Source organism: Leucopleurus acutus (genome assembly GCF_964270905.1).
Source record: "Leucopleurus acutus genome assembly, chromosome: 19".
In the NCBI taxonomy this organism is placed as follows: Eukaryota; Metazoa; Chordata; class Mammalia; order Artiodactyla; family Delphinidae; genus Leucopleurus; species Leucopleurus acutus.
Genome location: NC_139161.1, coordinates 49,058,204 through 49,083,771, shown reverse-complemented (window position 1 = coordinate 49,083,771; position 25,568 = coordinate 49,058,204). Strand labels below are relative to the sequence as shown.

The window sequence follows — 25,568 nt, the reverse complement described above, 5'->3', positions numbered from 1 at the left end:
AAATATCTGTCTACCCCAAGGTCCTTTGTTTTCTCTTAAAAGCTTCATTGTTTCATTTTTCATATTTAGATAATTTGGTCTATCTAAGTCCACATTTAAATCTTCAGTTCATCAGGAACTGACTTTTTGTGTATGATGTGAGAGAAGAGTCAAGATTAATTTTTTTTTTCAATATTGATATCCAAGTGACCCAGCACCATTTATTTAAAAGAGCATTCTTTCACCACTGTTCCTCACTGTCACCTTTGTCATAAATCAGGTGCCCATATGTTTCTGGACTCTCTGTCCCATTGATCTGTTTTCTATCCTTGTGCCAATATAATTCTGTTTTAATAACTATAAATTTATAATAATCTTGATAAATGAGAAGTCCCCAAATTTTGTTATTCTTCTTCAAGAGTGCCTGAATATTCTTGCCCTTTGCATTTTCATATAAATTTTTAAAATTGGCTTGTGAACATCACCCTTCCCCCAATAATTTGCTAGGAGGTCGATTGTGGTTGTATTGAAGCTATAGATCAATATAGTGATAACTGACAACAACACGGAGTCTTCTAATTCATGAACATCATCTGTTCCTTCATTTTAGATCTTTAATCTCTCCCAATCTTTTAATAGTTCTTAGTGTAGAGGTTTTGCATATGTCTAGTTAGAGTTACTCTTAGACATTTGATTTTTTTATGGCTTTTGTTAACGGCGTCTTTTAAAATTTTTCATTCTTCATCTGATCATTGATGGTTCATAGAAATACAGTGGTTCTTTGTATTTTGCCTCTGTATCCCATGACCTTGCTCAGGGCACTTATTAATCCTCAATGTTTGTGGATCTGTTGGATTTTTCAATCTACTTAATCATGTCATCTGCAAATAATGACAGTTTTATTTTTTTCCTTTTTAATCTCTGTGCTCTGTATTTTTTCTTTTTTCTTACTTCTGTAAAACCTCCAGTAAAATGTTGAATAGAGGTGGTATGAGTGAGCATCCCTGTTTCATTTCTGATTTTAGGGGGAAAGCTTTCAATAACTCACCAATAAGAATGATGTTGGGAATTCCCTGGTGGTCCAGTGGTTGGTTAGGACTCCATGCTTTCACTGCCGAGGGCATGGGTTCAGTCCCTGTTCGGGGTAATGAGATCCTACAAGCTGCGTGGCATAAAATAAAAAAATTTAAAAAAATTAAAATAAAATAAAATAACTCTGGCAGTCCAGTGGTTAAGACTCTGCACTTGCACCTCAGAGGGTGCGGGTTCTATCCCTGGTTGCGGAACTAAGATCCCGCGTGCTGCGTGGTATGGCCAAAAATTTAAAAAAAAAAAAAAATTAAAAAAAAAGAATGATGTTTGCTGAAGGATTTTTGTGGATATTCTTGATTAAAGACATTCCCTTCTATTCCTAGTTTGCTATGAATTTTTTAAATTACAAATCAGTATTGTATTTTATCAAATACCTTTTTCAGCATCTATCATAATGATCATATGATTTTTTTTCTCCTCTTTTTTCTGTTAATGTGATAAATAAATTGATTCTTTTCGAATGTCACACCTCTCTTGCATTCCTGAAATAAACTCCACTTGGTTGTAAGGTATTATGCTTTTTATATACCCCTGGGTTTGATTTGCTGATGTTTTGTTTAGCAGTATTGCATCTACGTTAAAGACAGAGATGGCTAATTTTCCTTTCATGTGTCGCTCTTGTCAGGTGCTAATATCAGTGTCATGCTGGCCCCACAAAATGATTGGAAAGTGTTCTCTCACTTTCTCTTCTCTGGAACAGTTCATGTAAGATTGGTATTGCTTCTTTACGTGTTTGGGAGAGCTCACTAGTGAAGCCATCTGGGCCTGGAGTTAATGGATTCAGTTTTTAAAATTTGGGATTATTCAGATTTCACTTCTTTTGTCAGTTTTGGTAAATTTACTTTTCAAAGAATCTGTCCTTTTCACCTAAATTGTCAAGCTTACTGGCATAAAGTTGTATATACTGTCCTCTTATTGTTTCATAGATGTCTTAGGCTCTGTTCTGATGTCCTCTTTTCATTCATATTGGTAAGTTATGTGTTTGCCTTTTTTTTTTTCTTGATCAGTGTTGCTAGGGGTTTTTATCAGTTATATTACTCGTTCTAAAAACCAAACTTTAGCTTTGTTGATTTTCCCTACTGTAGGTTAGTTTTCTATTTCACTGATATATGCTCATGTCTTTATTTCTTCCTGTACTCTCTCTGGGCTTGATTTGCTATTCGTTTAGCTTTTTGAGATGGAATATTAGACAACCGGTTTTCAGCCTTTCTTTTTTTTAATGTTTTTTAGCATGCGCATTTAAGGCTCTGCGTTTCCTCTAAACACTGCTTTAACTGTATCACACAAGGTTTGATTTGTCCTATGTTAATTCTCATTCAGTTCAAAATATTTTAAAGTTTCCATTATGATTTTATCTTTGGCCCTAGGTTATTTAGAAGTACATTGCTTAATTTCCAAAAAGTTAGAATTTTAAGCAGTGGAGTAGCATGCTTTTAAAAATTCTTTCTGGCAACTGGTACGGAAAGGATGTACCCAGAGGGAGAAGTCTTGGAAGAGAAAGGTCAGGAGACTGATGAATGTGTCCAAGCAGGAGACAGTAAGGTCAATGGGGCAGAACTGAGTCCCTGGAGACGCCAAAACGCACATGAGAATTCTGAGAATGATAAAGGTGGTATTTCAAATCTGCAGGGATAATATGAGCTATTTGAGAAGTAATGTTGAGACAGTTTCATTTTGGGGGGAGAAAAAGTAAAGCTGGATATATGCAAAAATAAAGTCTAGATGAATCAAAGACTCAAGCATAGGAAATGAAACAAAGAAAATATCGAAGAAAACATGAGTGAATTATATAATCTCGGAGTGGGGAAGCGTGACACAAAACTCGAGTCATACGAGAAACATAATTTGACTGCATAATGAATGTAGATGTGGGGAAAAATATAAGCCAGTCAAACAAAGAGCGAAGTGAGAAACAGTCTCTTAACACATTGACAATTTCTTTTGGACAAAAAGCTCTTATAAGTTAGTAAGAAAACAATAAAGACCTCATAAAAACGGATAATGTGTATGAATAAGCAGGAAACAAACTTATAATAAGAGGCTTGACTTTACTCATAATTTAAAAAATAGATTTTTTTTTCAAATTTTCTTTTTTTTTAAAGAGCTGGGCTTTTAAAAAATTTTATTTAATTAATTTTTTTTGGCTGTGTGTTGAGGCTTCGTTGCTGCACGCAGGCTTTCTCTAGTTGCGGCGAGCGGGGGCTGTTCTTCCTTGAGGTGCGCGGGCTTCTCATTGCAGTGGCTCCTCTTGTTGCGGAACATGGGCTCTTGGCACGCGTGGGCTTCAGTAGTTGTGGCACGTGGGTTCAGTAGTTGTGGCACGCGGGTTCAGTAATTGGGGCACGCGGGCTTCAGTAGTTGTGGCACACGGGATCAGTAGTTGTGGCACGTGGGCTTCAGTAGTTGTGGCTCACGGGCTCTAGAGCACAGGCTCAGTAGCTGTGGTGCATGGGCTTAGTTGCTTCGCGGCATGTGGGATCTTCCTGGACCAGGACTCAAACCCGTGTCCCCTGCATTGGCAGGCGGATTCTTAACCACCGTGCCACCAGGGAAGCCCTAAAAAATAGTTTGGGAACAAAATGTTGAGATACTCTTTTAAAACAAGGATGAGGAGGTCCGCACAGTCTGCTCAAGAGATGCTGTGAGGAAATAGGCCTTCCATTCTGTTGTTGGAATATGAATTGGCGCAGCCTCTTTGGGGGACAATCTGTCTGTATCAATCTTCCCCCCAAAATTTTTAGTGAAGAATTTCAAACGTACAGAAAATTTGAAAAACTTGTGCAGTGGACAACCACATACAACACTTAGATTTTACAATGTATAGATTTTACAATATATATATTTTTGTATATTACGTATATGTAAAATATGTGTGATAGTGCAAATATAACAAAATGTTGACAATTGTAATTGACATATATAAAAATATGTTTATTTATATCCATCTATATATAAACATCCATCCATATATATTCATCTATTCGTCCATCAAGCCGTCTTATATGTTGAAGCATTTCAATGTAAATTGCAGACATCAGCACACTTCATCTCCTAAGCATTTCATCATACATATCAACTAGAGTTCAATGTTTCCTTATAGTTCTTTTGTGTTTTTTTTGAGGTAAAATTTACCTACAGTGAAACACACAAATTTTAAGTGGACCATTTGATGTATTTTTGACAATGCACACCTTTGTAATCCAAACTCCTATAGGGATATAGGATATTTCCATCACCCCAGGAAGCTCCTTTCTGCTCCTTCCCAGTTAATCCCCATCCCACATTAGCCCAGGCAATATTTTCTTTTGCTATAGATTAGTTTTGCTGGTTCTAGAACAGCATATAAATGGAATCATACAGTAGATACACTTTTATGTAAGACTTCTTTCACTGAGCATAATGATATTCATGATTCACACCCATCTTGCTGTGTGTGTCAATTGTTCGTTCCTTTTTACTCCTGCGTAGTATTCCATTGTCTGAATATGTCAGTTTATCGATTCCCCAGTTGATGGACATTTGGGTTGTTTCCAGTTTGGGACTGTTACAAATAAAACTGCTATAAACATTCTTTTTCTGAGGTATTTTTGAGGACATGTGTTTTCTCTTGGGTCACTTGATGGGCAGGTACGTAGACAGAATGTATGCAGACCCTCACCCTGGGGCCCGTAGTCTATTTTAACTTTGGTACATGACACGGTGATGAGCATGTGCTCCGTGGCAGGTATAGAAAGTGCACAGTGGGAGGTGTGAGAAGGTAGCAAGTGCTCTGGGACAGAACCAAGGAAGGCCTCCTGGAGGAGGGGGTCTTGGTGCCAACACAGCTTGGTTTAGTGGGAGGACCAGGGGCTCTGGGTCAGACACGCCTGCATTCCAGTCTTATTCCCATGGAAAAAAGGTTCTTGGTAGCAGGGGGACTTCCCTGGTGGTCCAGTGGTTAAGATTCCGCACTTCCACTGCATGGGGCATGGGTTTGATCCCTGGTCAGGGAACTAAGATCCCACATGCCATGTGGTTCATCCAAAAAAAATTCTTGGGAGTCTTGCTTTCCTCATCTGTAAAATGGGGATAGTGGCAATGCAGGATGTGATGGAATAACGGTGCCTCTTTTGTTAAATGTTCTTTTTTTCTCTTCAGGCCTGGCTCCCCTGGCCACCTTCAATGTGGACATGGTCCAGACCTGGGTGACTCCCAAGGGAGTCCCCTACGTGCTCAGCTCACTTCTGCATGAGGACTCCAGCACCAACCAGACCTGGTGAGTGGGGCCTGGCGCGCGGGGCGGGGTGTGTGAGGACTGATGAGTCCTCGGGGAGCCTGAGAAGGCCCCCAGACAAGCCCTCGGCACCTCACACCCCAGCCTGGGGAGAACCCCCTTTCAGAAGGGCGTGCAGGGGAGAGGCCGTTAGCTCAGGGCCCGTTCTCCCAGCCCTGGCCCCTCTCCTCACCCTGGCCTCTCCGGGGGTGGGGGAGGGGAGGCTAAAAAACTTCTAAAGTTTATCAAGGCTCTTTTGTCTGTTACAAAAGTAACGTGCTCAACATAGAAATTTTGGACAGTGACGGAAAATATTTCCTTTAAATGGAAAATATGAGGCAGGTGGGCGTGGTGGTTACGAGGAGGCTGTGCCTCTGGTCGCCGTGGTTCGCTCTGTATTTATAGCAAGGCACGTATTTATAGCAAGGCACGTATTTATAGCAAGGCACGCAACCCCCGGCCTCAGTTTCTCATCTCTGCAGTGGGGGTGATTATTTTCCTGCCTCACAGGGTTGTTGCAAAGAGTATTTGAGTTCATGCACGTAAAGTGTTTGGCACAATTTCTGGCCAAATTTAAGATCAACACGCATTACTTTGTATTTTAAACTTCTCGTCTGCACCCACCCATTAGATAAGTAAAACATTTTAAGTCTGACAGCATCCTGCTGGTAAGGATGTGGTGAAACAGGAACTTGTAGGAATGTGAGTTGGTATAACCACCTGGGAGAATCATTTTGCCGTATCAGGTAGAGCTGAGGATGCAGGCGGCCCTTGATTCAGTGATTCCACCCCCAGATACCAACCCTAGGGAACTTTTGGGGCACACCTAGAGATATTGACTGGGACATTGTTTTGAAACAAGCATCGTCGGAAAAATGGAAGACATAAGGTGTGAGTCATACAATGCGACACTGAAAGCAGGTAAAATGAACGAATTGAGTGCAGTGGTTATGAACCGGATCAGTCTCGAAACACATTGTAAAATGAAAAAGGCAAGTTGTAGAATTATTTATACCATGGCCATTCACTCCGCAAGCATTTATACAATAACAGCTTCTCTGTGCCAGGCCCTGAGGGAACAGTGGTGAGCAAAGCAGACACAAATCCTTATGCTCGGGGGAAATAGACAATAAGCAAGTAAATCAAATGTAGATTCTATCACATGGAGGTAGTGGTGGTGTGCTGTTTAGGGACACGTCTTTGGTTTTAGGAGAAGTTCTGCAGTGAAGGGTCACGACACACACTCCAACGTCCCCTGTTGTCACCAAGATGACGTTTAGAGCTGCTCATTTTGAAGCCAGGGTTCAGTCAGAGTTCCTGTGTTGCGTATCGTGGCTGTATCTCTTTCGTCTCCCTTACTCTAGAGCAGCCCTTCCTCTCCCTGTCCTGTTCGTGGCAGGGCTCTTTCTCTGCTTGCTCCACTGCCCAGCTGCCCCTGGCTGGTTCCCTACCCCACCCCTCACCTGCCGCTGCTTTGCTTTGCTTCTGGTCCACGGTGAGGGGTTTCCTTCAGACCCGGCAACCCTGAGCCATGAGCCCAGGGTCCAGATAGCTTTGGGGCAGAGTCAGGTGAGGCACTCAGGGCGCCTGGCTGAGTGGAGCTCTGTTTGGTAGCAGATGGGTGGGCAGTGGTGGCTCCCGAGGCAGCCTCATAGCCCTGGACTTGGGCCATGGCCACGCCAGCCAAGCGGGCTCGGACCCTATGCTTGATTTCCTCACTGTCCAGTGAAGAGGCTGGTGACCATTAGATTTAAGTGGTGAGGGCAGGGCCCATTCACTCATTCATTCATTCATCAGTATTTTTGGAGCATCTACTCAGTGCCAGGCAAAGCTAGGGGGATAAGATACTAAAGGAGACAGTCCATGCCCTCATGGAGCTCCCAGGCTCTTGTGGGAAACAGACAAGTTGGTCGATGACAGGAGGAGTGAAGACTGCTCTGTGGGGACGTCCAGGGTGCGTTGGGGACAAAGAGGCACGTGTGTCCTTCAGCCAAAGGATGTACCTTGACACTGGGACTTAGGGGCTGAGTAGGAATTAGTGTGAGAAGGCATGGGAGGGGGAATCGGGGCTGAGAGCTGCTTGGTCAGAAGTCTGGAAGCCAGCCTGAGCCAGGTGCGGGGGCTGGGAAGGTGTCGGTGGCTGAAACTGAGCCTGATGAGACATTGGATGGGGGAGGTGGGCCGTGCTTTGTCAGCCGGCACAGAGGTTTGGGGAGCCTGAAAGGCTTGAAGCGCGGTGAGAAGGTTGTTAGGAATGTTCTGGTTCCAGGAAGAATTAAAGGTAAGCATTGCTGTGTTTTGTCTTGATAAAGTTCTATTGCTGCACTATTACACAGAAGACTGCACGTCATCAGAGTGCCGCTCAGTGAATGTTCACAGAGTGAGCCACCCACGTAAGCAGCGTCCAGATCGAGGCAGAACAGGACCAGCCTCGCATAAGCCCCCTGCAGCCATGTGCTCCCTTCCGCGCACATCCCAGGCGAGAGTTAACCCCCGCTCCCACCCCCGGCCCAGCTCTGCACTTTCTTTCACTGGGTGAATGCACTTCTTTTTATTAGGCACAGGGTGCCCAGCAGGGGAATTGCTGGATCGTGGCTTCTACGCTGGGTCAGCATTCAGTTTTCACAAAGTTTGCAGTGTGTGAGCGTCCCGCACTCCCCACACTCATCAAGGTCGAGGCCGGGTTTCGGCCATGCTGTGACCATCTCCTGGCGAGCCCCCTCCCTCCAGTACCCCAGCAGGGCCCTCACCACTCCAGCTTCAGACCCAACAGACTTTAACCCCCCTCCCTCAGAAGCCAAGCCAAGGGCTTCCCTGGTGGCGCAGTGGTTGGGAATCTGCCTGCCGACGCGGGGGACACGGGTTCGAGCCCTGGTCTGGGAAGATCCCGCATGCGGTGGAGCAACTAAGCCCGTGCGCCACAACTACTGAGCCTGCGCTCTGGAGCCTGTGAGCCACAACTGTGGAGCCCACGTGCCACAACTACTGAAGCCCACGTGCCTAGAGCCTGTGCTCCGCAACAAGACAAGCCACTGCAATGAGAAGCCCGGGCACCTCAGCGAGGAGTGGCCCCCACTCGCCGCAACTAGAGAAAGCCCACGTGCAGCAACGAAGACCCAACACAGCCAAAAATTAATAAATAAAATTAATAAATTTATATATTTTAAAAAAAAGCCGAGCTGAAATGCCACAGTGGAAGAGGGGACTTTGAAGTACCCAGAGCAGAAGGCTCCGAGCCCCCCAGGGGTGGGGGGAAGAGCCCACCTGGGCCCAAGGAAACCTCCCCGGACACCTGCTGAAGCAGAGAGGGTCTCACGGGCTTGAACGTGCAGCGGGGAAGGATGTGGTGGGAGGCACCTGTGGGTTCCTGCCTCAAACCTTGGAGCCTGAGACCACGGGCTGCCGCTCAGGGCAGGAAACGCGCTTCTGGCCACCCCGGCCGCAGAGGAACAGGCTGGGCTCCTCGTGCAAGGACCACACGTGCCTCTCTCTCCCTCATGTTGTTTCTACGTCAGTTGTAACAGCCAGGGCTGGCAGCATCATGGACTTGGCCGCTGCAGCGGGGTGGAGTGGAATATAACGAAGGCCTTCCCCCTGGGCGGTATGGGAATGGACTCTGAGGACAGAGATGAGTTACAGCTGGGTGAAGCCAGGAGCTGGGCTGCACTCAGCCCAGGTGTGATAGGGTCCCTGGGGCTGTCAGCTGATGGTGAGCTCAGTTATAGTTTAGTTTGCCAGCCACTCAGTCGGTAAACCTGGAGATCAAGAGACCACCCACCATGGTGGAGGTGGTTGAAGGGGCGGGCGGCAGAGGCAGCTCAGGCGGGGCCCCGGCCCCCGGCATTGCGCGACTGTGATATGGGTGGCAACCGTGGGTTCTGCAGTGAACAGCCTGCGCAGCTGTACGTGGTGGTCTCTCAAGAACTCACAGTCTAGGTGGGAACAAAAGCCAGGGATAAGTGTAGGTGTCCAGTAGTGAGGGCTTCCTGGAGGGCTTGGAGGGGGTCAAGGTGCTCCCTCTTTTGGGAAGGCTTCCTGAGGAGCTGGTACTTGGGAAGATTGTTCTGCAGGAAAAGGAGCTGAAAGGCATTGCAAGCGGAAGAAACAGCTTGGGCCAAGGCCTAAAGGAGGAAGGAGAGCTGAGGCTATTCCAGGCCTGCACCTACCCCACCAAGACGTGGCTGGGTTGGATCCCAGTTCTGAGCCCACCTTTACGGGGGAGCAGAGAATAAGGTGCTGGGCCCAGGGCTGAGGCTCAGGCTGGGAGGGGTCTGCGGAAAGAGGCAAAGTTGTTGAGCAGGCGACCTAATTTAGGGGCTCAGCTGCAAGCCCACAGAGCTCAGCTGCACGTGGTTCTCTGCCCCTCAGCCTTGCCCCAGATTAGCCCCCTCATGTGCTGCCTCGGCTGTTGTTCAGTCGTCATTTAACAGATGTCTACCAAACCCCTGCTCTGTGCCAGCCACTGTTCCAGGTGCTGGAAATAACATGGCAAACGAGAGGCAAGGGGAACTTGGGGAACTTGTGAGGTCTTGGACTTGGTTCACTGTTACCAAGCTCCTCTCCCCGTAGACTGTAGGTTTCCTTGGGGAACTTAGAGTCTAGGGGGAGAGACTGATAATAAACAGTAAAGAAGTAAACAGGATGCTATCAAACGGGGACAAGTTCTGGGAAGGAAATAAATGGGACGATGCAGAGCGGAGTAACTGGGTTGTGAGGTGAGGCTGGTTGGAGAAAGCATTTGTGAGGAGGTGACAGTTAAGCGAGGCCAAGGAATGAGAATGAGCCAGGTTGGGGAGAGAGGGGGCGCAGCAAGGCAGAGGGCCCAAGCCGGGAAAGAGCTGGGGGCAGCCTAGGAACGGAAGCCAGCCAGTGCGGGGCTAGAGCTTGGAGAGCAAAGGAGCAGGAGGGGAGTCTCAGCGGTGGGGAGGTGCTAGATGGTGCAGGGCCCCGTGGGCTGCAGCAAGGGCTATGGACTCTTCACCTAAGTGCACGGGAGGCAGCTGAAACAGGGCAGTGACGTGGTGTCATCTACAAGGGTACATTTATTTTATTTTATTTTATTTAAACAAATATTTATTTATTATTTACTTATTTGCCTGCGCCGGTCTTAGCTGAGGCACGTAGGATCTTTGTTGCGGCATGCATGTGAGATCTAGTTCCCCGACCAGGGATCGAACCCGGACCCGCTGCATTGGGAGCTCGGAGTCTTACCCACTGGACCACCAGGGAAGTCCCAAGAGCAAATTTAAAAAACAAACAACAGAAAAAAATAACAGGGGGCTATTACTACACACCAGGCAAGATGATGGTGGCAGGAGAAACAGAGAGAAGAGATGTTCTCTAGATATAGTTTGGAGGAAGAACCAACAGGGTTTACTGATGGATTTGATGAAGGGGATGAGCGAAAAGATGAAGCAAGGGTGCCCCCAGGCTTTGGACTTCAGAACGTAGTGGTTGGTGGTGCCATGTATCGTGTCAGGGAAGATGGAACGGTTCAGTTCAGGCGATGGAGAGCAAGACCATAGTTCTGTTTCGAACGCTCTAAGTTTGAGATGCCTATTAGACAATGGGCAGTTGTTTATTTATTAGTTTCCTAGGGCTGCTGTAACAATTCATCACAAACTTAGTGGCTTAAAACAGCACAGATGACTATCTTACAGTTTTGGAGGTCAGATGTCCAAAGAGGGTCTTACTGAGCTGAAATCAAGGCATTAGCAGGGCTGTGTTCCTTCTAGAGCCTCAAGGGGAGGATCTGTTTCCTCACTTCCTTTGGGTTCTAGGCGCTGCCTGCATTCCTTGGCTTGTGGCCCCTTCCTCCATTTTTAAAGGGTCTGATAAGGACCCTCGTGATTACATTGGACCTACCCAGATAATCCAGTATAAATTCCCCAACACAAGATCTTTAGCTTAATCTACGAAGTCCCTTTTGCCATAAAAAGTAGCGTATTCCTGGGCTCTGGGGGTTAGGACACGGACTTCTCTGGGCGGAGCAGGTCATTATTCTGCTTTCTAGAGCTGCGCTGGTCTGGCTTCTGGTGGAGGGATGCTAGCATTGCAGATATAAAGGTGGGAATGTCAGCCTTGACAGGTGTGCGGAAGCCAGGGATTGGAGGGGGGATCAATCACCAGGGAGAGTGTGTGGGCGAGGAAAACAGGGACCCAGCCCCGGGACACCAGTGACATTTAGAAGTCAGACAGTGAATGAGCAAGCAAAGGAGTTTGAGAAGTGAGAGAGGTCAGGGGAACCAAAAAGAAAGTGGTTCAAGGGAGAGACGGTTACTTCTGCCCCGGGCTGTTGAGAGGTTGAGGAAGATGAGGGCAGAAAGGTGTCCCTTGGATCTGACGATGTGTGGACCACCGCTGACCTTGACAGGACCCGTCAGGGGTGGAAGTCAGCTTGGGCTGGGGTAAGCTGGGTAGGGCACACACACAGGTGTAGATTTTATTATTATCCTGTCACCCATGGAGATAAGCGAATGATACATTTCATATTTTTTTTAAATGTCAAGTAACGGGAGGTGAGGAAGTGGAAACATGACCTCGTTCCTGGCCCCCAAACCACTGTAACTCATCATGACCTGTCTAATCCCCTTTATAAAGCTTCCCCTTTATAAAGCTTCCCCTTTATAGAGTCCTCCGTGGCTTCCTACTGCCCTCAGCATAAAACCTTGGACTTGGTTCAGTGTTATCAAGCTCAGCCTCGGGCCCCTTCCCCAACACCCCCTACTCACAGCTCCTAGGATGGGGAGCTCTCTCCCTGTCTCGGGGCAGCCCTGATCCTCCCTGGGCAGCATGCACACGGAATGTTTAGGCTGACGCTGGCTCTCTGCTGTCTCCCTGGGCAGGGGGCAGAGTTTGCCATTGGGAATCACGTCTCCTGAGGCTGCCTTAACCAGGCTGAGGGGCCCAGAACCTCCAGTTCTGACCTGCCCCTAGGAGAGGGCCACAAGTGTGCTCTTCTCAGGAAGTGCTGTCACTGGGGCCAGGTGGGGCAGGCGCCCTTGCAGCCACTAGGAAGGCAACAGAAGGAAGGCTTCTGTCCCCAGCAGAAGCAACTGTGCTGCTGGTGGCTTCCTGGTTCCCCCCACTGCCATCAAAGAGCAGCGAGTGTTTATTCACCACCAATATCACCCCATTTCTGTCAGGGTGGGCCAGCAGGCAGAGGGGATGCATTTAGCCATTTCCTGCCTGGAGCTGTGCAAAGGTTGAGCCCATGCCTCCCTCGTAATGCAGATCCACCATCCTGGGCTGGGAGCCTGCCCGCCTTTCCAGGTCTGGTCTTCTCCATAGTTTTCCCCACAGGGAACCTGTGGGTCTGTGGGCCTGGAATGGAAGGACTGTGTCTGGGCAGGTAGGGAGGAAAAGGGAATCGCTGACCAGCTCAACTTTGCTGCCGACTCTTTCGCTCAGGCTCCTGGTAACCAGCCCCAGGACCAGCAGGACGGCAGGGCCCCTGTATCAGTGTTCCCTCATTCAGGATGAGCTCCATTGCCAGCCAGTAGGTAAGTCAGCCCCTGCTCCCGGGAATGCTCCCAGGACCTCCTTTCTAGGAATCCCACTCATCCAGCCCAACCATTCCAGTCTCTCCACCCTAGCCTCCACCACCAGCCACAGCAAGCCTTCCATCCTGGTGCCCAATCCCATCCCCACCCAACCCTAACCCCAGCCCACCTTTCCGGACCCAATCCTAACAATAAAAATGAAACCTAAAATGGATGGAGTGCTTACAGAGTCACCTGACGCTCTGCTAAGTGGTTCGCGGACTTTTAATCCTTAAAACCACACCATTTTACAGAAGAGAAAGCTACAGTTCAGAGAAGTCCTTTGGTTTCCACTATGACTAAGGTCACGCATCTGAGCAGCACCACAGATGCAAACCCAACTCCACCCAATTCCAAAACCCAACCTACCGCAACTCACCACGCCTCAATGGAACCCACCCCTGCCCCGCGCCCCTGCAATCTAACTGTGGCCATCCTAGCGCCTAGCATGGGTTCTGCCATATATTAGGTGCTCAGTAATGCTGTTTGAATGAACAAAGGAATGGACCTAATTCGCTCGTTGACCAAACTCCTCCCATCCTGCCCAGCCCAACTGAAGGCCCACTTTGCTGACGACCGACCGTTGGGCCATGTCAGGTGGAGTGCTGGTCTCTGTGGGAGGTGCTGTGTTGAACAGCCTCCATCTCTGCATCAGAAGGGCACACAGTCCGGCAGGGTGACTGAGTGATCCTGGGACTCAGAAATGCAAGTGTCCTGAGGCCCACAGTGGGGCGGGAGGGGAAGGAGCTACACTTCTGCCCCTGGGGATGTGGGGCAGTAAGATTCCCCAGAGACAGGACTTGGAGAGGGGAGAGTTCATTGGATTCTAGGGCCAGTCCCCCAGCCTCTTGCCATTCCTCCCTGGTGCTGCACACACCTGCCAGCTGGTGCTTCTCTGCCTGCCCGCCCAGCAGCCCAGGGGCCCCTGGACGACCAGCACCAGGTCTCAATGTTTCTGGATCCCTATCACCATCTGTCGCAGGCTGGGCACAGAGCAGACATCACGGGGCATATGTTGAATGAGACACCGAATGAGCCTGGGAGAGAGGCCTGTCCTTGAAGGCCCCCCGCATCTAGCTTCTAGAGGTTGCTCTGAGTGGCTAGCTCTTCCTCATGGGGCTTTGACCAAGATGGCCCTGTGCCCTCTGACCTTGGCTCCTGGGTTGCCTCCCAGCATTCCTCCCTCCTTACCTGGGCCTCACTGTTTCAGAGAATGTCCCCATCCCAAAGGGGAGGTACCGTGGAGTGACAGTTGTCCGGAACCACCATGGTGTTTTGGTGAGTATGCGTGGCGAGGGAGGGTGGAGGGCCTTGGGGAGCTGGTGCTACCCCTGTGGTTGACCGTGGTGGATACCAGTCCTGACTGGCGTGTTATTCTCAGGGCTGAGCCCAGCTGTATCCCCAGCAGCCCCAGGGCTGACAGCGGCTCTGAGCTGGGTACTCCATGTGACCCAGCACACTGACCCTGGCAGCGACTCCTACCCCTGGTGAGGGGTGAGCACGCTGTTCCCGCGTCCCCTGCCTGGTTGAGCCACTGGATTCTGACGTGGGGGTGTGGGTGTGGCTGTGACGAGGGGGCCTGGGCTGGGGGTGACCCGGGCTTTCCCCTCCTTTCTCCCCCTCCTCTAGATCTGCATTCAAGTGACGACCCGGTGGCCCCAGAGCCTCAGCTCAGAGCTCACAGGCAACTGCATCCTGCTGGCCCCTGACCTCCGTCCCCGTGCTCAGGTCTACTTCTCCGACCTTGGTAAGGACTGGACCCTCGTTGGACAGCTCTGAAGGGATATCCTGGGGTCTGCAAGAAGAGGCGCCAGCCCGTGGTAGATGCAGAGGGACACAGAGGCCCGGAGAGGGCAAGGCAGGCTTAGGCCCCATGTGAAGGAACCAGGGCAGAGCTAAGAGCAGGCTTACCTGGAGGTGAACGAGGAGGCCATCTGACTCGGAGCTCTTCCACGTGTACTTTTTAAAGAAAAATTACTGGACCCTGATGCCCCTGTGGATGCTGGAGACTGCTCCAGGAACAAAAAAGGCAGCACGGAGAACACAGCCAGGCTGCGCCGGGAATTGAAGGTGGAGGAGAAGGAGACAGAGGACGAGGACGAGGAGGCAGCTGGTGAGAAGAGGCAAATCTGGTCGCTCCCAGGGCTGTCAGAGCTGACTCCCTAGGCTGGAGACCTCCAGGGCTGAGGTGTGCCTAGGTCCAAGAGATGGAGAGCAGTGGCTGGATTCTACAGGCCTGGCCAGTCCCAGCCCTGTCTCTCTCCATCTTACAGCTGGGAAAACTGAGGCCCAGAGAGTGGGGGTGCTGGGAGTGACTCACGCAGCAAGTCAGAGCCTGAGCAGGTTCTGGCTCTCTCTCTGCCTCTGAGACAAGGCTTCACTCTTGGGAGTGGCACCGATGCCCTCCCTGAACTGAGCCCTCAGGGCTTGAACTGGGTGGGTGCCCTTCAGGGCAGGACGAGTTGCCCTCACTCCTGCCCCAGATGCCAAGCCCACACCTGACCTGTTCCCTGTCTTGGCCCAGGCACCGAGATCGCCATCATCCTGGATGGCTCAGGAAGCATCGATCCCCCAGACTTCCAGAGAGCTAAAGACTTCATCTCCAACATGATGAAGAACATCTATGAGAAGTGCTTTGAGGTGGGCTTCGCTAAGGGCTGGACTCACACAGCTTGTGTGTTATCTACCGCTGGGAACAAACCACCTCAAAACATCCACCAGCGATCTGCTCTCCTTCTATGGGTCAGCTGTTCGGTCTGGGCTCAGCTGGGTGGTTCTTTTGCTGGTCTTGCCTAGAGTTATTCCTGTAGCTGCAGACATCTGGTTGTTTGACTAGACCCTAAGATGCCCTTGCTTGTCTGGACCATGTGTCTCCAGCAGCCCAGCCCAACTCTTTCATGGCAAGCACTTTCCAAACCTCTGATTATATCACATTTGCTGATGTCCCATTGGCCAAAGCAAGTCACCTGGCCTATCCCGGAGTCAGTGTGGAAGAGGGGGACTACACAGGGACATGGATTCAAGGAGAAGTCTGTGATTCACTGGGAGCCATTACTACCATACCTTCCTCCACCCCCACTGGCTTAGAGATTTCCCTCTGCCTGAGTATTTCCTCCTGCCCAGAAGCTAGGAGGAATGAGTGGATTCTTCCACTGCTTCCAGGCGGAGCCATCTAAGGGGCAGGGGTGGCCTTGGGCAACTCTGCCAAACTCCTTCCCTCTCGGCCCCTCCCCTGCAGTGCAACTTTGCCCTGGTGCAGTATGGGGAAGTCATCCAGACAGAGCTTGACCTTCAGGACAGCCAAGACGTTACAGCGTCCCTCGCCAGAGTCCAGAACATCACTCAAGTGGGGAGTGTCACCAAGACTGCCTCTGCCATGCAGCATGTCCTGTGAGTGTGAGGGCAACAGAATTACCTGTCCACCTGCTGAGTGCCAGTCCACGGCCCCGCCCAGAGGCTCTGAGGCGTCCTACCTGGAGAAGGTGGCTGGACAGACTGTGTAGAGGAGAGGGTCAGGGCTCAGGCTCTTCCTTGGCTGAAAGGGGACACTGTGAGGTCTTCCAACCCAGCCTTGGCTGATAGATGACGCCCCAAGACAGTCCTCCAAAAATTCTTCAAAGACTCCTCCTGCGAGCAGCAGGAGGGCACGGTGCTTATCAGAGCGGCTTAGTGGGCAGGCTCCCTGGGTTCAATCCCGCTACAGTTTGTACTTGTGAGACCTTGGGCGAGTTGCCTAACCGCTCTATGCTTCAATTTTCTCACTTTTTTTTTTTTTTTTTTTTTTTTTGCGGTACGCAGGCCTCTCACTGCTGTGGCCTCTCCCGTTGCGGAGCACAGGCTCCGGACACGCAGGCTCAGCGGCCATGGCTCACGGGCCCAGCCGCTCCGCGGCATGTGGGATCTTCCCGGACCGGGGCACAAACCCGCGTCCCCTGCATCGGCAGGCGGACTCTCAACCACTGCGCCACCAGGGAAGCCTCAATTTTCTCACTTTTAAAATGAGAATAATAGGGAATTCCCTGGTAGTCCAGTGGTTAGGACTTGGCGCTTTCACTGCTGAGGCCAGGGTTCAGTCCCTGGTCGGGGAACTAAGATCCTGCAAGCCGCAAGGCGTGGCCAGTAATAATGATTAATAATAATAATAATAGTACTTACCTTAAAATATGTACGGTGCATACCAGAGTGCCTGGCATCTAAGTTCTATATAAATCTTAGCCACTGTTTTTAATATCATTATTATTCCCACACATGGAGGAATAGACTCCAGTGCTGTCCAGCACCTTTCTTTTTCTTTTTTTTAAAATAAATTTATTTATTTACTTATTTTTGGCTGCATTGGGTCTTTGTTGCTGTGCACTGGCTTTCTCTAGTTGTCCAGCACCTTTCTATTGGGAGCAGGTGAGGGGTAAGAACATCTGTGTTGCAGCCTCACCTCCACCCGCGCAGCTGTGTACCCAGGGACGTCACCACCCCTCTTTGGGCCTTTGTTCTCCCAGGAGGGCTCCTTAATCCTCTTCAATTCTAAAACAGGTCAGTGAATAAAATCTCCCCAGGGCTCAGTCATCCCTTTGGCAAAGTTCTTTCCCTTTACTCTCCCCGATTTAGAGACAACATCTTCACACCAAGCCATGGCTCCAGAGAGAAGGCATCCAAGGTCATGGTGGTGCTCACTGATGGGGACATATTCGGGGACCCCCTCAACCTCACAACTGTCATCGACTCCACAAAGATGCAAGGTGTTGAGCGCTTTGCCATTGGGGTAAGAACTAGGTGCTGGGGGTACCTCGTGACCCTGTGCAGCCTGGGGTGGGGAGAAGCCAGGGCTCCTAGAAGGGCTTCAGTAAGCAGCTTACCCAAACCCTGCTGCGCTCACAAACACTCACCAACTTCTCTTCTTTCAGCCCCCGTGTCCCATGCACCCCGCACTCCCCACCCCACTCAGGGTCTTCCCCGCAGACGGCTCATTTCCCAGTGGTGGTCACAGCTCACTCGCCCAGCAGTGATGGGGAGAGCAGTGGACGCCCTGGGAGCCCACAGGAGGGATGTCAGGGAAGGTTCCAGGAGGAGCGGGTGCTGAGCTGAGTCTCGGAGGACAAAGAGGAGTAGCTGACGTGGGGCACAGGGGAGGCGGGAAGGGCTCTGCAGGCAGAGGGAATAGCGTGGGCAGGGGTGAGGAGCTGGTGTGTTCAGGAAAACACACGTAGAGTGTGTGGGAGAACAGGGAGCAGGGAAAGAAGGAGGCCTGGAGAGCCCTCGCGGTGCTGGCCCACTGACCCAGGGCCTCTGTGCAGGTGGGAGATGCATTTAATAAAACTAGGGCGTACAACGAGCTGAAGCTGATCGCCTCGGACCCCGATGAGGACCATGCCTTCAAGGTGACCAACTACGCAGCGCTGGATGGGCTGCTGAGCAAACTGCAGCAGAGCATCATTAGCGTGGAAGGTGAGGCTCCAGGTCCCTGGCCACCCCTGTGTGGCAGCCCCCTCGGCATTCAGCAGGAGGCCCGAGGCCCACGCTCCAGCCCTACTCCTGTCCTCCCTCCATGTGGCACTCTGGCAACTCCTGTCACCTCTCTGAGCCTCAGCTGTTCCATCTCTAAAAAGGCAACAATATCCCCAGCCTTCCTCACTTCCCCCAAATTCCATGAAACTCTGATGAGAAGCTCTTTCTGGTGCTGGAGGAAGAAGGGTGACTGGGGCATGATTCCTGCTCCCAGGAGATCCCAGGTGAGGAAACTGAGGCCCAGGAAGAGGGAGGGGATGGCCCTCTTCCCAGCTATGCTGCCAGTAGCTGCTAAAGCAGGACCCGGATCTCTACTCCAACCTGATGCTCGTCCCATCCTACCAGAACCTCCTTCCCTCTGGGAAGAGGCCAAGCCGGACCCTTCCCCGACTTGGTTTCTCCCTTCACCGTGGCCCACAGCAGTCTCACTGGGCTTCTTGGCTTCCAGGCACGGTCGGAGATGCCCTCCACTACCAGCTGGCACAGGTCGGGTTCAGCGCCCAGATCCTGGACGAGGTACGTGGCCGGCTCAGCACCAGGCAGGCTCTCCACAGAGGAGGGGCCCCGGCGACTCCCAGGGACTCAGGGTCCCCTGGCTCTCAGTGCCCTGTGGTGAGGCCTCTGAAGGAGCCAGTTTAAGGTTTTTGTTTTCATAGAGATTTTTTGATGTGAACCATTTTTAAAGTCTTTATTGAATTTGTTACAATATTGCTTCTGTTTTATATATTTTGGTTTTTTGGCCCCGAAGCATGTGGGATCTTAGCTCCCCAACCCGGGATCAAACCTGCGTGCCCTGCATTGGAAGGCAAAGTCTTAACCACTGGACCACCAGGGAAGTCCCATGAAAGAGCCAGTTTAGGACAAAGGAAAACACTTCTGTGTGCTCGCCCTAACCTGGACCTTTGAGGTCGAGGAGAGAGTGGCCCTGTTTAAAACAGGAGGTCATTTCGTCCTGCGCTCAAGGATTAAGCAGCTTCCTTAACACAGACTGGTAACACCCAGCCCTGGGTGGGCTTGCCTACCAAGCCGGGTACTTCTCCCCACCAGAGGCCCTGTTCCCCACAGACGGGCAGTGAGGACACCGTCCTTGCATGTGGTGGAAGCACGGTTAGCACATCACTTGACACAGGTGGGCCTTGGGTGCCAGACTCAGGCTGTGCAGACTTGGAGGACATGAGCCCCATTTTGCTCAGTCGTACTTTTTTTAAAAAAATTTATTTTAATTTATTTATTTTTGGCTGTGTTGGGTCTTCGTTGCTGCACGTGGGCTTTCTCTAGTTGCAGCAAGTGGGGGATTCTCTTGCGGAGCACGGGCTCTAGGCATGCAGGCTTCAGTAATTGTGGCACGAGGGCTCACTAGTTGTGGCTCACAGGCTCTAGAGTGCAGGCTCAGTAGTTGTGGCGCACGGGCTTAGTTGCTCTGCGGGATGTGGGATCTTCCCGGACCAGGGCCTGAACCTGTGTCCCCTGCGTTGGCAAGCGGATTCTTAACCACTGTGCCACCAGGGAAGTCCCTCAGCCATACTTTTTTAAATGCTCAACATCTGGGCCCCGGGTTGGATTTCTGCCCCAGGGGTTGCTGGTACTGGAGGGACAGCTGCCCTGACAGGGTCATGGGTACAAGGCAGGAACCCAGTGTTTGCCTCTCGCCTTCCTCCTACGTCTCTGGCCGGGTGCACTGAATGCCCCTCATCCCCCCTGCAAGGTTTGCTGTGCTGGCAGGTAGACCCGACGCCACCCTGGCTGGCCCTGGGTCCCTCCCGCTCAGATGGCCGCCCACCCTTGTCCCCTGCAGGGGCAGGTGCTGCTCGGTGCTGTAGGGGCCTTCGACTGGTCGGGGGGCACGCTGTTCTACAACATGAGCAGCCGCAAGGGCCGCTTCCTGAACCAGACGGCAGTGGATGCCAAGGCTGTGCAGTACAGCTACCTGGGTGAGGGCGGGGCCTGGAGGCTACCTGGGTGTGGGCGGGGCCTGTACAGGGACACAGGCTGCAGTGCACTTCCTAGCTGGGGAGGGCCCAGGTCGGTCACATGGACTGAGGGAGGGGCCCCACTTAGGGAGCCTGAGGCTGAGAATTAGGCCTGCTTGGTACCAAAGCGCCAGGTCCTGGCAGCTGCCTAGGGAGGTAGGGCCTCTCCATTAGGAATGGCGGTGGGGGACCCTTCACCCCTCCTCAGTCTTCATGCACTGCGTTCGTGATGAACGCGTGTGGAGTGTGTTTTGAGTGAAGCTGTGTGTGTGATCGTGTGTGTCTGTCCCATCTGTATAGTGGGACACACGTGTGTGAGCAGCCGCATGGGTAAGTGGAGCCACCGCTGATGATTTTAAAGGACGAGGAAGATAGTCTCTCCATGTTTGCCTCCCTGCCCAAGCTACTTCCAAGTCCTGGCTGGGAAGGGGGGCGGGGCACAGGAGCGGCCCGGTGGGAGATCCTGATCACAGTTCCACATCCCCCCCCCCAGGTTACTCGGTGGCGGTGCTGCACAAGGCCTGTGGCCTCTCCTATGTGGCAGGGGCTCCACAGCACAAGCAGCAAGGGGCTGTGTTTGAGCTCCGGAAGGAGAGCAAAGAGGCCAACTTTGTACCAGTGCTGGAGGGCGAGCAGGTACTGCTGGAGAAGGACCCCCGCCCCCGTTATTACAGATAGGGGTCTGGAGGTCCCAGAGGGAAAGGGGTGGGCTCCAGGGCACATAGTGGGTTGGGGACCCAGCCTGGGCAGAACTCAGGTCTCAGAACTCAGCCTCTGCCCCGGCTCTGCGTGTCTGAGCGCCAGCTGGTTTCCCCCGTCGTGGGGGGTCAGGCTGTTCACCCAGTCTCCTGTGTTATTCTGGGGAACACATTGATCTGGTCTGACCCGAAGCTGGTGGCCCAGGAAGGGCAGGAGCAGAGGCCTAGCGTTGCTGAGGGCTCTGGTGGTGGCGGCTGCCTCCCCGGCACTCCCTGTGAGCCGCGTTCCCTCTGGCCTGTAGATGGGGTCCTATTTTGGCTCTGAGCTGTGCCCTGTGGACGTCGACATGGATGGGACCACAGACTTGTTGCTGGTGGCCGCCCCGTTTTACCACGTGCAAGGCGAGGAGGGCAGAGTCTACGTGTACCGTGTGAACGAGCAGGTGGGACAGTCGCCATCTTCGCGAGCTGGCCGAGGCTGTGGCTGCTCGGCCTGGGGCCGAGGGGGCAGAGGCTGGGAGCGCCCCGGCCCCGCCTTGCAGCAGAGGGCGGAGATGGGGAGCTCAGGGGGGACGGCAGCCTGGTGGGGCGGCTGCTCCCTCCGTCCCCTCCCCCCCTTTCTTACTTTCCCCACCCCGTCATCTCATGTGGAGGATGATGGCATCGCAAATGGCTGCACGGTGACAAAGCACATCCTGTCTGTGATCTCACTTGTTTCTCACAGTAACTGTGGGAGGCAGCTGTTACTCCCATTTTACAGATGAGAAAACTGAGGCTCAGTGATGTGGAGACTTGCTTCAGTTGACAGAGCAAGTGTGTGGTGGAGCCAAGGCGAGAAGCCAGGCCTCCTGATCGCCAGCCCAGTACCCCAATCATGGGAGCAGAGGGTTGCAGCTCTTGGTCCTGGACTGCAAGGCAGGAGGACTCCAGCTTCACCTCTCACTCACTGTGCAGACTTGGGAAGGTCTCTTGCCTCTTCTGAGCCACAGGCTCCCTCCCTGCTGGAGAATCAGAATCAACAAGTCCTTGAGCATGCTCCCTGGGGTGGCAGTGGGGTGGGCACCCCGCCTCCCTGTCTTGAGGGCTGAGCTGCCTCTCTGCCTCACAGGATGGTTCCTTCTCCTTGGTACGCACGCTGAGTGGCCACCCCAGGTTAACTTATGCGCGATTTGGCTTTGCCATGGCGACAGTGGGGGATATCAGTCAGGATGAGCTCACAGATGTGGCCATCGGGGCCCCCCTGGAAGACTTTGGGGCAGATGATGGTGTAGGCTTCGGCAGCGTGTACATCTACAATGGACGCTCTACCAACCAGCTGGTTGACCTCGCTACCAACCAGCCACAGGTGATCCGCAGGGCTCGCTCTTGCCTCTACTCTGGGACTCTGACCTTCCCCAGATATGATGGCCTGAGACCCAAGCCAGCTCCAGTCCTAAGTGCCAGGCAGGTCCCAGAGGGTTGAAGGACAGAAGTCCCTTGGAGGTTCTCACCTCAGACCCTTCCAGTGGGGCTAGAGGTTGTGGCAACATCCATGTACTTTCCTGACCTGTGACTCCCTCCTTCTTTGGCATTCCTGACCATGGACCTGCCTCAGATCCTCTTTCCTCTCTCTGTCCCTTCTCTGGCTCCTGTCTCCCACCCAACCCCTCCCCCACCCCAAGCCTAGCTCTCACCCCCCAGGAATCCATTGCCAGCTTCCACGCTACATCTTTTATGGGCACTTTCACTCACATCCAGCTGCAGTTTCTCTCCAAGCTTCAGTCCTGTGTGTCCAGCTGCTCCTGAGCCCCTCACCTGGATGGCCTCCAGCATCTCACTCTCAGGATGCCCAACTGAAAGCATCCTCTTCCCCCTAGACCTGCTGCTCCTCTGAGCCCTACCCCTCCACGGCTCACAGCAGAAACCCGGGCTAATCCCGGACCTCAGCTCAACGCATCAGCCTCTGCCTCCTAAAGATCCTGCTGTCTCCCAAATCCAGCCCCTCCTCTCCATCCCCACCACCCCTGTCCTGGCTCCTTCCTCTTCCCCGTCTTCCACCCTGTGCTTCGGTGGTGTTTCTGAAATGTAGTTCAGAGCCACCCTCGCCTCAGCCCCACATGAGGACTGCTTGTGCCCAGTACTCCCTGTGCCCACTTCACTGACCGCTGACTGTTTCCTGGGACGACCCTACTCTTCCCCACCCCCTGCTGTCCTTACTCTCCCTGTCAAGCCCCACCCCCCTTCAAGCCTCCCTGGGAGAACCTTGACGTTTTCTTCCCAGTTCCTCAGCTGATGGCTCCCTGGGGTGGGGGCAAAGGCTAATCTGCTGATTGAATTAAACCAAAAGGAAACCCCTTTCCCTCCCTGACACCTTGTGTTTCTCGATCCACAGAGGATCAGAGCCTCAGTGGTGGCCCCAGGACTGCAGTACTTCGGCACGTCGGTGGCAGGTGGCTTAGATTTCAGTGGCGACGGCCTTGCTGACATCGCTGTGGGCGCCCTGGGCCGGGCGGCTGTGCTCCGGTAGGGGTCTGCTCTGGCAGCTTCACCCAGTTGTCCTGCCCTAAGTGACCTCGTGAAGACACCAGGCACTGAGGGGAGGGAGTAAGCGCATGGTTAAGGGCGCCGGCTCTGCCCAGCTGGGTTTGAACCTCCACTTGCACTTAACGGTGTGCCCTTGGACAGAATTTCTAAGTCCCAATTTTCTTATCTATAAATGGGAATAACAGTGCACCTACCTCAGAGAGTTATGAGGACTGAGAGGATCTATGCAAAGTATTTAGCACGGTGCTCGGTGGTGGCTGCTATTATTACTATTATTAATTTCAGAGCTTCTGTGCTCCATCCCTAAGTGAGTGATCTAGTCCCATGGCTATAAATAATCTGGCGGGGCACCCATCTGCCCTGTGCTCTCCGCGAAGCTCCAGACTCGGCTGTTTATTCAACACAGGCATCGCAAAGTTGCCACGTCTAAAAATGGACTCACCAAAACAAACAAACAAAAAAGTCAAAACCAACCAAACAAAAACAAAACAGAAAAGGGGACTTCTCTGGCGGTCCAGTGGTTAGGACTCGGTGCTTTCACTGCAGAGGGCGTGGGTTCAGTCCCTGGTCAGGGAACTAAGATCCTGCAAACCCCATGGGGCAGCCAAAAAAAAAAAAAAAGGACTCATGCCCACCCGCCCTTCCTTCTCCCCACCTGCCCCTCCCTGGGCTTCCCATCTCAGCAAAGGGTGCCATTTGTTCAGGATAAAAACCCAAGAGTCATCCTTGATTCCTCTTTTTCCTTTCCCTGCCATCCCACCAACGAGTTTTGGTTGGCTCTGCCTCCAAAGTACTTCCTAGTAGTTCATGACATTGTCACCTCTCGCCTGGACCACTGCCATGGCATCCTTCCCTGCTTTCACTCCCTGTGCTCCGTTCTCCACACAGCAGCCAGAGAGACCCTTTCATTCTGCTGCTCAAAACCCCTCAGTGGTTCCCACTTAGAGTAAAATCGAAATTCCTTACCATGCCTGGCTCTGCAGACCCCTCCCTCCCGCCCCGCCACTAGTTACTATTCTCTGTCTCACTAATTGTGCCCCAGTTATGCTGACTTTTGTGTTCCTCAAACAAAGCAGACTCATTCCTACCACAGGCCCTTTGTATCAGCTGTGCTTTCTGCCTGTAATGCAGTTCCCCTAGATCTTCACAGAACGGGCTCTTTCTCGGTAACAGAGCTCAACTTAAATGTCTCCTCATTTGTGAGGCCATCCCTGACCACCAGCTAAGTAGCCCCCAGTCTCTATTACCTTATCCTATTTTATTTATTTATTTAGTTAGTTAGTTATTTTTTGGCCACACTGCGCTGCTTGCAGGATCTCAGTTCCCTAAGCAGGGATCGAACCCGGGCCCCCTGCAATGGAAGCACAGAGTCTTAACCACTGGACTGACAGGGAAGTCCCAATCCTATTTTATTTTTATCATAGCATTTCCTGTACATAGGATTTTCCTGTTTCTTCTTGTTTATCTGCTTGTTGTCTGTTTTCCCACTAGAGCAGGGCTTATCTCTTTCCCTGTAGTATCCTGAAGACTCAGAATAGCACTTGGCATAAGCGAGGTGTTCAATGTATATTCAGTGAATGAAGGAAGAGCCCAGGCACCCATCCAGAAGTCCTGTGGTCCCTTCTCATGGTCCTCTTTGCTGTCTTGTTTAGCTCAAGACCTGTGGTTCGTCTGAAGCTGTCCATGACCTTCACCCCCAAGGCACTGCCCATTGGCTTCTACAGCAGCGTGAATGTGACTTTGTGTTTTGAAATCAGCTATGTGTCCCCAGCTGCTGAGTCAGGTAACAGGCAGCCTAGCTGACCCGTCCAGTGCTGTGGCCAGTCCCTGTTGGCTTCAATGGGGGGCAGGAAAAGAGGGCTGGGTGGGGGTGGGGTGTTACGAAATCCCTCTGTTAGACTTTAGCTCCTTTGACCTTAGGTTCAATTTAATGGGAACCGCCCCAGAAAAGGGTGATCTGCTGTCACGTCCACACTCTGAAGGGGTCTCTCTGACCCTGTTGGGAAAAGGG

At 51.8% G+C, this 25,568-nt stretch overlaps 1 protein-coding gene across 2 annotated transcripts in view; it reads left to right on the top strand.

Annotated features, from left to right (window-relative positions):
• ITGAE (integrin subunit alpha E) overlaps nt 1-25,568 on the top strand; it is a gene marked incomplete at its 5' end in the record, with an annotated part of 58,219 nt that overhangs the window by 8,356 nt on the left and 24,295 nt on the right. For both annotated transcript variants that reach the window (XM_082861078.1, XM_082861077.1), the window contains 16 exons: nt 5,209-5,326; nt 12,734-12,825; nt 14,075-14,142; nt 14,494-14,611; nt 14,834-14,977; nt 15,389-15,504; nt 16,103-16,254; nt 17,470-17,623; nt 18,156-18,306; nt 18,815-18,882; nt 20,162-20,297; nt 20,830-20,972; nt 21,337-21,477; nt 22,143-22,379; nt 23,406-23,536; nt 25,210-25,340. In XM_082861078.1, coding sequence (XP_082717204.1) covers nt 5,209-5,326; nt 12,734-12,825; nt 14,075-14,142; nt 14,494-14,611; nt 14,834-14,977; nt 15,389-15,504; nt 16,103-16,254; nt 17,470-17,623; nt 18,156-18,306; nt 18,815-18,882; nt 20,162-20,297; nt 20,830-20,972; nt 21,337-21,477; nt 22,143-22,379; nt 23,406-23,536; nt 25,210-25,340 — 2,100 coding nt within the window. The remainder of the gene's footprint in view (nt 1-5,208; nt 5,327-12,733; nt 12,826-14,074; nt 14,143-14,493; nt 14,612-14,833; nt 14,978-15,388; nt 15,505-16,102; nt 16,255-17,469; nt 17,624-18,155; nt 18,307-18,814; nt 18,883-20,161; nt 20,298-20,829; nt 20,973-21,336; nt 21,478-22,142; nt 22,380-23,405; nt 23,537-25,209; nt 25,341-25,568) is intronic.